The following is a 14,220-nucleotide window of genomic DNA, read 5'->3' as shown; positions in this document are numbered from 1 at the left end:
ATTCTACCCCGGATCTTCACGGGTCTGATACAATAATAGATACAATTTATTAATGTATGCTACCAAACTCATCGCACAACTACATTACCAGCATGATCAGTATACAACAGTATTTGTAATCTGGGCTGCCTCTACACAACTACCAATTACACCACCATGAAGAGACTATACTATTCTTGCATATAGAAAAAAACAAAAACTTTAGAAAGTATAAATTCCTGAAAAACTGAGAAGGAAAATAGTCAGATGAAGTATTCGTGAATGGATGAAGTAGTCTTAAAAAAAACTTCTTCTAAGGGACTGATTATTTGTTATGGGGAGTGGAGTCAGAGGGTCGCCCCGAATTTTTGACAGTCTTTAGGGCATGGTCATAAAAATATAATACCCATATTAGGAGAGGGTCATGTGAAAATGGACATTTTATGATAAAAAAAGAAGTGCTTTTGCATTTTGTCTTTTTAGAAAAGGAAGGCTATTGAAAAAATTGAACAATGTCACGGGGAGGAGAAGGTCATCATGTATTATTTTCAGTACGTAAGTGCATCAAAAACTCTTGACTACCTGCCCCCTCCCCCCTCGCCCTCCCCCCTCCCCCCTTCCTTGCCCCTAATAAATTACTGGTTTGTTTTAATACATTTTACACAGGAAAAAGCAATTATATATCAGTTGAAGACGACAATGGGAATTTTATTGTTTGTGACACATTCATTGTCTTGGTGGCGATGCCCAGGTGAGCAGCAGATTGAGATGAGCTCATGCAGGAGGATGTGTTTTACTGTGGTATGTGCATTTAGAATTATGATGCATGCATCTCCTGACGGAAGTTTCAAGCCAAACATGGCAAAACACGCAACAGACAGTTTGGTGTTGCAGACAGCGATGTATGTTACGGTGATGTAGGGTTTACGATGCTGAGGGTATGAACCATGTGTCAGGGACAGGAAGTGCCTGTACAGAGAGACCAGGCGATAATCTAGACGCAGCGGCCCAAGTTGTCGCTGGTGCATGAGGAGGGGAGATGATGAATTAGGATGATGGAGCCAAGGCTGTTAGGGCCGGGGGGGAGCGCACACATCACGACAGGACACCCTGGGGCAGATTCTGCTTGGTGAAGGAAGTCGCTGGAGACATGGATATGTATCTGCTGCTTCTGCAGCTGTCACGCTGATAACGCTTTATGATGACTGCCTTCAGCCTGGAGCTGCCAGAAGGCGTCTGATGCGTGAGGATGTCGCGAGTGATGAGAGGAGAAGTGTAGATTGCTCGGGGCAGAGTAGGTGGTGACACAGACGGTGTGGATCCTCAGAGGAAAGGACAGAGGGTCAGACGGTGGACAGACTGGACGTGTTTACCGGACGAGGATGAGGAGAGGACTGTACTTCACCATAGACACAGTTGAGAAATTGGACACTTGCACTAAAACGAGCAGAGGACTGTGGCTTGGCATAGACATAGTTGATGGAAGATTGACATTGAGAAACTGGATACTTGCATTGAAACGAGGAAAGGACTGTGGTTTGGTGCAGATATAGTTGAAGGAAGATTGATATTGAGAAACTGGACATATGTACTGACAGGTGTGATCAGGATATCGTGCATCTTACTGTATATATTGTATACTGTACTGTGTACAGGTTGTAGAAACGGAGTGAACTCGGTTGACACGATTCAAACTTGGATTTGTGGATGAGTTGATGAGGTGGACGTCCATTTTATATATACACTGGTGTTGATCAAGTGAAACGTAGATAACAAAAAAAAGTGAAAATATATGTAAAGTACGGAGGGACCATGGACATCATCACATTGTAGACGGTTAGATGAACAGACATGTTATGGGGTATGTATGATACACTAACTCTGTTTGACCAACAAAGGTGGGAATGTCATTTCACAACCTGACTTTTTTCAAAGGGAAGATGTTGGATTACACTCTCGTCACATCAGTTACGGAAACTTAATTCTCACGCAGTCGTTTGAAACATTCAGTCGGACTAAATCCATCGTTGAATCAGAGATGCAGTTCAATGGGCCATACTGTGCATTGAAGCTGCAGAGCGTGGCATTGTATTCTTGTTTCTGAGCAGCTTTATAAATATTGTGAGGAATTTGAAGGGCTGTTTCTATGACTATTGTGAAAAGGGTGCAGTCAAGGTGAGGTCACTGGTGTCTACATCCTTGCTGTAAAAGTCCGGGTCTTTTTGACTTGTCATCCCGCACATTTGGCTCAAAGCACTTCATAGAGAGAAGATTGTATGCGTGTCTCTGCAGTTGCTGTGTTGCTGGGGAATTGAATCAATTTCAAATACAGCAATACTAGATTAACAGTGACAGTGAATGTTGCAACATACTATCTCTCATGGGAGACACATGACAAGCTTGACACAGTGATGTGACCTGCTCCCCTTGACTTCATCCGTAAGTGATCGCTGCAGCCTCCTGTCTGTGTAGTGACGGAAACCTAGCAGCATGAAGCTAGGTACGCCACAGATACAGATGCATGTCCCTGTCAAGAGGAGTCCGCAGTTGAGATGGAGATATGCAGGTAGGGTGTCGACCATATCAGGGTGCCACTCAGCTCGGGGATGGGGTGGCCCGCATCCAGGGTTATGTTTGTCTACAGGTGTTGTCCTTCTTCCTTGTCCAATCTCCCTACTGTTCTGCCCCCACCCAATCCCTACTCCCCTTCGATCCTGCCCTCTCCCAACCCTATCTTCCCCCTCTCATCCCCACCCTTCTCCCCTACCAACCTACCCCACCCAACCCCATCTTCCACCCTCATCCCCACCCAACCAGATCTTCCCACTCTCATCCCCACCCTACTCCCATCCCAACCTACCCCACCCAACCCCATCTTCCACCCTCATCCCCACCCAACCCCATCTTCCCACCCTCATCCCCACCCTACTCCCATCCCTACCTACCCCACCCAACCCCATCTTCCACCCTCATCCCCACCCAACCCCATCTTCCCACCCTCATCCCCACCCTACTCCCATCCCTACCTACCCCACCCAACCCCATCTTCCACCCTCATCCCCACCCAACCCCATCTTCCCACCCTCATCCCCACCCTACTCCCATCCCTACCTACCCCACCCAACCCCATCTTCCACCCTCATCCCCACCCAACCCCATCTTCCCACCCTCATCCCCACCCTACTCCCATCCCGACCTACCCCACCCCAACCTATCTTCCACCCTTATCCCCACCCTACTCACATCCCGACCTACCCCACCCAACCCCATCTTCCCGTCCTCATCCCCACCCTACTCCCCTCCCGACCTACCCCACCCGACCCAATCCTCCCTACCCATCCCCTACCCTATCTTCCCAACTTCATCCCCCCTAGTCCCCCTTTCTACCCACTCCCTACCCCTTCTCAACCCCCAGTCCTCTCCCATCTTCCACCCTGTTCCCCTCACAACCCCATCCCCTACCCCACCTTCCTACCCCACCTTCCTACCCAACCCCGTCTTTCCACCTGAGTCCCCTCCCATCTCCCCACCCCCTCCAAGTGCATTTGTACCATGTCTGTCGATGTCTTGTTGTTTCAAGAGTAGAGGCTGTGTATGCTTGTCACAGTAACTGTTCAACATCCACCAAGGTCTGCAGCTACAACAGACTCTTGCATTCAACAGGCATCTCTTGTTTCACCTCCCTATCTCCATCATGATTCAACACTTTTACCCCCCCCACACCCCCACCCCCACCCCACATTCCAGCCCCTCCTGATAACACCCCTATACATCCTGTATACTTCAAGCTGTCAGCCGCAGTTCTTGTTGGAGGCGATATTCAAGTGGTGATACACCAGGTCTGTCTGGCTACATGTTTACCTTTAGGTGATGCGGACCTAATGGATGTTGTGTTTAGCCACACGTAACGACACTTGACAATAAGGAATGTACTACATCCTGAAATTACTCTCACAGGCAACAGGACAAATCTCCTACCCCAATATTGATCCCTCCCCCCCTCCTCTCCCCCCCCCCCACCCCCCCTCCTCTCTCCCCCACCCCCACCCCACCCCACCCCACCAATCACCACCCCTCCACTTTAATACCAACAACCACCACACCCATCTCACCCACCACGACTCAAGTCAATATGATTGGTTACAGCAGGTTCTTTCTGCATCCAGTGTGGCAAACACTTTGATCATGATTGACTTGTTGACTTGATACCAACTAATACTTATATGCTTTTTTTTAATGAAAATTGATTAAAATTATTTTTTTTAAATTGCCTAAACAACTTAACATTTGTGAAGTGGTTCATTTTTAAAAAGTGTCATTGAAAGGCCCTATTTACACAATAGAATCTTTCTCTGCCTGGATATGGGAGCGTGGATGAAATATCTGACATCGTGCATCACTGCAATGCCTGGCACAAGGCTAGTGAGCATTGTGACTGCCTGCCACACCCACTACCTTTGTTCTGACTGGGGGCTCAAGTGTTTGACTTGGGGATGGAGGGATGTACGTGCTGACTTTTATCATGTTTATGGCCCCCCTCAAGGGCGTGTTGAAACTATATGTGCACTGGCCTGGATGCTCGAGAGGGTCCTGTGTACTGAGTTATGTTTATATTGTTATGATGCCGATTGATTTATTGTCCAGATGGCAGGTGTACCTACCGTAGTGGATGTAGCAAGTGCCCTCCTTTAAACCATCATTTTCATAAAAGATATTAAGATACGCACAAGGCTCAGAAGGTATTACTTTTTTGCAAATCAGCAAAGAGAAGCAATCAATAATTGCAAATAAAAATAATACACAAAGTAATAAAAACAGTTATTTGCAGTATTTCAATAAATTTAATTAGTAATGATAAGGAAAAAATTGGATTGGATTGATAAATATTTTGCCTTAGGCATTAGTTCAACAATTAGCAAATCCCTCAGAGCGCCCTCTGGAGGGTGAGTGTGATGACTAACAAATGGTTACACACTTTAGGGTTGAAAGATCATAATCCTCTTTCATCTGCCATATAGGTCGCTATATATTAGGGGTTGGCGGTGGGATGGGTTTGGGGATCGTATTGACGAGTGGCAGTATGTGCAGGGCGAGGAAGATGTAAAGCAACAGTCGTCCTACTGGGCGATATTTTTATTTCAATCGTATCAATTCATCTAACTGTTTTCAATCAAATATGCAGGATAATTTTGAACCGAAAGTATGTTTTTATTTCTCGTACATTCATAGTGATAATAACGAATTATGTGTCACTTATATCATAAATAGAAGGCATACTTGGCAACTGTCCGCTAAAGAAATAAACAAAAGGTGGGTTTGTGCTGCAGGTTTCGAAACTATTAATTACAGGGGCGCAATTATATTTATTTTTGTTGTAAGCGATGAGTTACTGATTCTCAAATGTCAAATCTAAAGTGAATGATTTTGTGAGGGTTATGGCTGTTTTCAATTGGGAATAGAGGGGTTGGCTGGAAAAAACATGATTTCATTACCAAACAGGCCCAAAAAATGAATATATTTTTAAAAAACTCAGTATGACTGTAAACAACGAAAACTAAATGTTCATGGCCGAAATACTTTGAATCGGCGGAGATGAATGTGGGTGGCAGTGATTGTGAATTATTTTGTACTGCTAATCGTAAATACCCTTAACTCAAAGATTAATAACAGGAAAGGAGAATAACTAACCAAGAACATAAAATGATTTAATAGGACAAGTGAAAATATTGCAGAGTATACAAAATAATATCTACTTGCCCTGCAGGATAAGTTGGGATTAAGAATCTTTTCAAGCCCTGCCATCAGTTAACATGTTGACCTACCTGCTAACTAATCAATACATAGGCAAAAGTCAATTACTGTATAAATAGGTAATCCTGTCCCAAGGTCGGATTTTAGTTTCTGAAACATTTCACATTGGTAGGGTAATAGATAATTTTAGTTTCCTCTTGATTTATCTGATATTAAATCGTAACCCATAACACCCAGGTTCAGATCCCCCACATGTGTAAAATGTGTGAAGCCTTATTTGGTGTTTCCCACAATGACATTGCAGGAATATTAACTCACAGCATAGAACCATATTAACTCACTCAATCACTCAGAAAAAACCTGGATGTTTAGCTAAGTAAATAACTTTGGAGATGATTACGTAACATCACACATAGTCGGGAGAAAGCTTTGGATTACTGGAAAGTCAGGCTGATGTTCAGGAAACTCATGAATATTAATGAGTCAGCACCTTTGAATACTAATCACTATCTGCGTATCCTCCTGTGACTAAAGGTTATATGTCTGTATATATCCTCCTCAAACGTGTGTGTTACAAGGGAAATAGTAAGCAATACTATACATTGTATACAGTTGTATACATTGCACAGTCCTTGCGACAAGCTCTGACTCACTCCCCTAGCAACTGTATGGTGATAGTATTTCCTGGAGAATGCTTTCTCTGGTGAGGTTTCCTACACCATATCACTATAGATGTGCTTGTGTAGAGTAGACTCGGGGGTCACTGGGAACAACAGGAAGCTTATGTACAGGATTTCACTACTGCCACTGACTGTAGGCAGTCATAAATGAGTTGTCAATAATGAATTTGATAGCTTCTATTGTCAATATGAGAGTATAAACACCATCAGATTGTTATTTCACTTCATGAGAAAACATAATTTTCTTCCTGTCACTCTGTCAACATATCACTGATGAGGAATGTTGTATAATGGTTGTTGACGTACTGGTGATATATGACTGATATAAACTAGCTTGAAATTGAAAACGCATTGGTTGACTATGTGAGGAGTGAAATGGGGTTCAAGATTAAAGCATTTATATAGCAACATCCATTGATGTGTATGTGTGTGTGGAGATGCATGTGGAGTAATGCAGGTTCTATAGTGCTAGTTCACTGAAATACCATGACACAGTTTAAATACTGATATCCTCAGACACAGTATCTTGTTCTTGTTTTATTCCCTTAATGCCAAGTACCATCTTTTAACCGTCTTTTGTTTTGTCACGGCAGAAGATCGAGCCACAGACCTTCCACTCTCGGGGCAGCTACATAAGTCTAGAAATACAATGTCAATTTCTGGTATGACAGTGATCAAGATATGAATGAATGAATGAATGAATGAATGAATGAATGAATGAATGAATGAATGAATGAATGAATGAATGAATGAATGAATGAATGAATGAATGAATGAATGAATGAATGAATGAATGAATGAATACATTTCCTAGCATCACAGAGCCTGTCATAGAAGCAAGTCTAGATTTTCCACAGGTTCAGGGGCTCCTTTTCAATTTAATTGCATGTGCTTGTTTAAATCCAAAGTATATATTTTCAGAGGCTAAGAGTTGGTCTAGGGTATCCCTGAAACATGGGTGTCCAAGCTTCCGGAATTCAGTGTATGTACTGATAGTGAGAGCGTGATACTGGTGGCACAGACTTTGGAGACTGTTTAGAAAGCACAGCAGCCTGATCTTCATTGGTTTTTGTGGGAGACCTGTAGTCGTATCAGGAAATAGGGCATTCGATAATTCAACAGTTGCAGAAAATGCAATATTTTTATGTTAAATCTCTTAAAACCACAGTTTGATATATATATCCTACTGTTGTTGATACCAGTGTGTACAAATATATATATATATATATATGATCATGATGACTTGTTGTCCATTGTATCACAACAGAAGTATCACGCTACATATTGACAACTTGTCACAGGCCACTGTTTGGCAGCCCTCCACACCCCCTGACACATGCAAATCCTGCTATGACATGCTGATGTCTACATCATTACATGGATGAGTGCTTCTCTGGCAACACTTCTCGAGCCTCAACAGGTGCTTGTTTCATCTTGTCTTGTATCACGGGATAGATGAACAGTCTGACGTGTTGACCATAGCTCAGCATCTCTGTGTAATTACTAAATGCGATCGCTAGATGATGACATGAGGGCTTACGTCATATCAAGTAAGTATGCAAGATCTTCTCTTGACTTTCACAGTCATGGTGACACCCATCAATTGGGTTGTTTGATACAAGAGTGAGTGAGTGAGTCTGGTTTTACACCGCTTTAAGCAATATTCCAGCAATATCACGGCAGAGGACACCAGAAAATGGACTTCACACATTGTATTAATGTGGGGAATCGAACCCGAGTCTTTGGCGTGATGAGCCAACACTTCAACCAGGAGGCTTCCCCACCACCCCTTATTGATACAAGACATCTGCACCATTCTAATCTGTTAAAGCCTGTCCTAGTGCAAGAGTTCCTGAGCATTGCTACAGATCTGGTTTAAGCGGAATACAACCTGAATCATCGTTTGTGTATTGGACATGTTGAAGTAGTTGTCAGCACATAGGATAAAGAATAAAACAGCCATTACATTGTCACTATCTGGCTGTTACACTTGTGTACCCATCCCTTCACGCGGTCCAATTATTTGGGTTGTTTTGAAATAGCCTCTGAATGAAGTCAAATTGGTTGGGATTGCCTTGTTTTGAGATAAGGTCAATAAATGAAATCAAATCGGTTGTGATTGTTTCAAGATACCATCATTGATTGAAGGCTGATTGCTTGGAATTGTTCATTAGATATGGACAAGAGTGTTTATTGTGTTATATCTGTTGAGATGATGAATCCACCTGTAGCAGCCTGGCAGTTAAAGGATGAATAGTTAGTGAGTGAGTTTGGTTTTACGCTGCTTTTAGCAATATTCCTGCAATATCACGGCAGGGGACACCAGAAATGGGTTTCACACATTGTACCCATGTTGGGAATCAAACCTGGGTTTTCGGCGTGATGAGCAAACGCTTTTACCACTAGGCTACCCGACCGCCCTTTAAGGATGAATAAGTATGGTAGGCCTTTTATGACATTGAGAAACACCACTAGAAATGAGTCCCTCTATCCATCATGTTGTATGTCTTCCTCTCTGTCTCCCTCTCAGGCTCCTAGAGCTGATGTTTTTGCCCGGGGTGCGAACCCTTCCTCTGTCCTGACTGCTGTCACTGATGCATCAATCACAACATCGCTGACGGAGCTTTTTGTCTCTGTACCGTTTGATCATCAGCGATTAGTCTCCTGGTGTCATCTCGCAGTTCACCAGACACGGTTTTTATGTAGCTTTGTATACGATGATTCATCAAAAGGGAAGCGGTTTGAAGGAAAATATGATCCTTGAGTGATGGGACTGCTGGGTGCTGGGACGAGGCCTGTGAGATGAGGAGGATGTCTCTGTGGAGGGCGATATGACAATATTGACATAGGAAATGATACGTGTTATGTTTCAACATCCAGATCATATGTAGCACAGCATAGGTGACAGGACAAGTGACTAGTTTCGAGGATGCATTTTGACAGCGTGACAAGCCTTCATGGCTAGTTATCTTAATACACTGAAACCATGTTAATTTGCATGGTATTCCCAATTGAACCATCCAGATTGACACATTTCCATATAAATGGATCATATTCCAGCTGTTCCTTGACTATGTATAGATGTTTAAAACAGCCAAGGCTTCCAGAGTTTCAGGGATCAGACTAACAGGGTTTCGCTGTCAATATTTTACTGTTATTTTGGATGCATGTGACAGGGTTTTACCTTGACATACAAAAGTTGGGGTCCAAGGGACACTCAGTGATTAATTTTAAGGGTCCTTGCAGGCAGTATGAGGGTCCTGTAGAGTAATGAAATGGTGTAGTGTTCTGTATGTTTAAATAAGTACTTGAGAGCCTGGAATGAATCAATGGTCATGATTGATGGATGAAAGAACAGACATCTGTTGGTTGGTTGGTTTGTTGTTTAACGCCGCACTCAGCAACATTCCAGCTATATGACGGCGGTCTGTAAAATAATCGAGTCTGGACCAGACAATCCAGTGGTTGACATCATGAGCATTGATCCATGCAATTGGGATCGCTGACATGTATCAACCAAGTCGGGGAGCCTGACCACCCGATCCCGTTAGTCGCCTTTTACGACAAGCATAGTCGCCTTTTACGCCAAGTATGGGTTGCTGAAGACATATTCTACCCCGGATCTTCACGGGTCAACAGACATATGTGACTGCTCTTGATGCATTGTGGGTATGACAAATATTATTGTGCGTCCCTCTGGATGCGTTATTTTTTTTCTGCATCCATTTTCTACATTTGAGCATACTTGGCTCATATTTGTCTGTCCCTTAAAACCCTGCATGTGAGCTGTATCTTGAGTAGGGCAATTTGTTTGTTTCTTTGTTTGTTGTTAACGCTGCACTCCAGCTATGTGATGGCGGTATGTGAATAATTGAGTTTGAACCAGACAATCCAGTGATTGACTTCATGTGCATTGATCTACGCAGTTGGGATACAATGACATGCATCAACCAAGTCAGCAAGCATGATCACCTGGTCCAGGTTGTCGCCTCCTACAACAAGAATGGGTTGCTGAAGACCCACAGGTCTTAACGGGTTGAGAAGGGCAATAATGAATGTGGGATGTCATTATTAGATGTATCATACCAGCTGTCAGATACAGGCTTATCGGATGTGAGTGATGGATGGCAGCAGGTAGCTGGTGATGGAGAGTCTCACGACTAACCCTGATACTTGATGGAGATGAATGTAGAGTTATGATGGATGCCCATCCACAGATTACGAGGAAGGGATCTACTTGAAAGAAGGCTGATTCTAAGTCAGTCAATTAGTATATCATCTGGACTGTTTCTTTGTTGTCCATGTTGTCAGGATAAGAGGCTGTTTTACAGGCTGGTTGTACATCCAAACCATGACTGGTGTAAATGGAGGGGTCGCTGTCATGGGGTCTATGTTGATGCTAATTAACAAAATAACAAGATTCTACTACCATCATACATTACTTTTTGCTCATCTATGCATGTGAGAATATACATTTTGTATTCACTGCAATCGTCCATAAATGAATATATCAAGTAATTCATGGTTGTATGGATGCAGTGGTATACGGTTGTATATGTACGTGTATATGATTGTATATGCAATGGTATACGGTTGTATATGTATGTGTATATGATTGTATATGCAGTGGTATACGGTTGTATATGAGCAGTGGTATACGGTTGTATATGCAGTGGTATACGGTTGTATATGAGCAGTGGTATACGGTTGTATATGCAGTGGTATACGGTTGTATATGAGCAGTGGTATACGGTTGTATATGAGCTGTGGTATACGGTTGTATATGCAGTGGTATACGGTTGTATATGTACGTGTATATGATTGTATATGCAGTGGTATACGGTTGTATATGAGCAGTGGTATACGGTTGTATATGCAGTGGTATACGGTTGTATATGCAGTGGTATACGGTTGTATTTGCAGTGGTATGCGGTTGTATATGAGCAGTGGTATACGGTTGTATATGCAGTGGTATATGGTTGTATATGCAGTGGTATACGGTTGTATATGAGCAGTGGTATACGGTTGTATATGAGCAGTGGTATACGGTTGTATATGAGCAGTGGTATACGGTTGTATATGCAGTGGTATACGTTTGTATATGTACGTGTATATGATTGTATATGCAGTGGTATACGGTTGTATATGAGCAGTGGTATACGGTTGTATATGCAGTGGTATACGGTTGTATATGTGCAGTGGTATACGGTTGTATATGTGCAGTGGTATGCGGTTGTATATGTAGGTGTATATGGTTGTATATGCAGTGGTATACGGTTGTATATGCAGTGGTATACGGTTATATATGCAGTGGTATATGTTTGTATATGTAGGTGTATATGGTTGTATATGCAGTTGTATATGCAGTGGTATACGGTTATATATGAGCAGTGGTATGCGGTTGTATATGCAGTGGTATACGGTTGTATATGAGCTGTGGTATACGGTTATATATGTGCAGTGGTATGCGGTTGTATATGTAGGTGTATATGGTTGTAAATGCAGTGGTATACGGTTGTATTTGAGCAGTGGTATTCAGTTGTATATGTGCAGTGGTAAACCATTGTACGTGTAGTGGTATACGGTTGTATATGCAACAGTATATGTTTGTATATGTGCAGTAGTATAGGGGCAGTTGTATATGGTTGTCTATATGCAGTGGGCTTTCATTTCAGTGTGTGCTAATGGGGTTGGCCAAAACGAAGAGGAAGAGTCTGTTGATCCAGTCGTCATGGCAACTGAAGAACTCCACAATGATCAGGTATTCCCCCAAGGAAATAATTGTCTTGTAAAATCATATATCATATACTCAACTTCCGAGTTTAAATTTTTGTCCGTGTACTTGACTTTGTGGTACTTGACAGTTTATGTACATAAACACTTGTTCTTAACCCTTTGTTAACAATCAATTCTTACAAAGGATGTGATATATTGAATATTGAATTTTTCAAGATGAGGAAATAATAATTATTGCATCGAGACAAAGAAATGTTGTTATTCCACTGTCAATGATTTCCTCCTGTTAACCTACAACTTCTTCAACCCAAGGAACCTACCTGTAGCACGGACAACAACAAGGAACTGTTGTAGTGTCAGCTGATGGGACCCATAAAACATTTAACATTAGGGCAGAGCTGCTACAATGTCATATACTCAGGACCAGGAGTGTAAGGATTTACTGCACTATCGATGTGTTGCAGTTGTTGGCCCAATGATTGTATTATATTAATACTAATGTAAACACACCAATGGTATTGTCGATAGTATGCATAACATTGATAGTTACAATAGTTGCAATTAGTTACAAAATAAATAATAAATTATGTGTCAGAAGACTCAGTTGAATTTCAACCCTGCCGTGTGTTGATTAGCAAGGATTACGACAACTTCAGATCAGAGTTACTTCCCTTTGGTTTGAGTAGCGACAGGCCAGAGTAAATTAGCCAACTTTAACATTGTCAGCAATACTTTATTCATTTCTATTACATTGATTAGTATGATAATCAAGGGCTAAATTTCACAATGCTACTGTAATGGTTAACAACTATGGATCGTTTCTCACAATATCAATCAATGGATTGTCTATTCCAGGCTCGATTACTCACAGGCACTTATTCACATAGCTGGAATATTGCTGAGTGTGGTTTCTAAAACATTAACAAGCAAACATTATGCAATCAACTAGCTTTGACAGCTAGGACTAGCTTTGTGATAGTTGACCTTGTGCTGGATATCGACAGGAAATGATGGTGGTCAAGAACAACGGAAACATACCGGGTAGTACTGAAAAAATAGTCCTCATTTTGTTTCTGCTTTGACATATGTTTGTGACCATAACTGAAATAGCCAGGCTCCTCTCCCTGAACAAAAGGTTCATTAACCAACTCTCATCAGTGTTATTGCCTTAAACCAAATGATTTCATTTTCTTAACTTTGTCCGTTGAAGTCTTGACAATGACCGTCCTCCTTCTTTCAGAGTTCAATGTACGACGAGGAGAACCCTTTGACAATCAACACTGACTTTCAAGATGATGACAGGGAGAATCCTTTGACAATCAACACTGACTTTCAAGATGATGACGAAGAGAACCCTCTGACAATCAACACAGACTTCCAAGATGAGGAGATTGCGACCGAGCTGTCCCTGTCAGATCGCTCCAGTTCACAGGTTCCACCGACCAGTATTAACCAACCCGAGTCACACAGCGGCCCTCCGAGTGAGGCAGGGTCGTCACGCCCTCCGTCCCCAAGCAATCCGTCCAGCTTATATTCCTCCAGCCAAAACTACCCTGCGTTCCCGTCATCCTCCCGGCCTATTAAGAGGGGGGCAAAGATCAGCGAAGAGCAGAAGGTCAGCATTGTTGTCTGATCCAATCTTGTGTGTCACATGCAAAAAATGTTCTATGATTTGCTGATTTGTCAGTACAAGATATGGTTTTTGAAAAGTCAGTTTTAGTTTTTGATCATGATATTCATTCATTTAGCCTAAGTTTTTAGTGTCTTTGTAAATCTAAATATTGTGCAGACTCTATGATGCCAGGAAATTATTTAATTAATTAATCAGTCTATATCTTGATCACTGCCATACCAGAAATAACCATTTGTGATTGACACTGTGTGTAGCCTAATGCTTAGTCTCTGAAAATTTATAATTGTATGCATTGTTTCCAGGGTTTTATGATTCATATCAATGACAACAGATGTTTATATCCCCCGCTATGATATTGTTCTGACAACTGAAGTTTCTGTTCCCAGAGGACACTCAGTGGTAGCCCATAGCTAAAGGCGTCTAATTTGCTGTCTAGAGTTG

General features: G+C 42.2%; 1 protein-coding gene across 2 annotated transcripts in view; it reads left to right on the top strand.

The window, feature by feature from the left end:
• The window catches only part of LOC124112127 (ras-responsive element-binding protein 1-like), a 60,684-nt gene that overhangs the window by 26,578 nt on the left and 19,886 nt on the right, over positions 1-14,220 (top strand). Inside the window, exons 1-3 of one of the 2 annotated variants that reach the window (XM_046472144.2) lie at positions 895-2,545; positions 12,086-12,171; positions 13,387-13,761. In XM_046472144.2, the coding sequence (XP_046328100.2) occupies positions 2,470-2,545; positions 12,086-12,171; positions 13,387-13,761 (537 nt within the window). In that variant the 5' untranslated portion in view covers positions 895-2,469. Of the gene's footprint in view, positions 1-894; positions 2,546-12,085; positions 12,172-13,386; positions 13,762-14,220 lie in introns of those variants that run through there. The other variant, XM_046472218.2, reaches the window with a different exon arrangement.

This window comes from Haliotis rufescens, unplaced genomic scaffold (genome assembly GCF_023055435.1).
Source record: "Haliotis rufescens isolate VD_foot unplaced genomic scaffold, xgHalRufe1.0.p SCAF_17, whole genome shotgun sequence".
NCBI lineage: Eukaryota > Metazoa > Mollusca > Gastropoda > Lepetellida > Haliotidae > Haliotis > Haliotis rufescens.
Note: the sequence above shows the minus strand (reverse complement) of the source record. Positions and strands in the feature narration are given on the sequence as shown.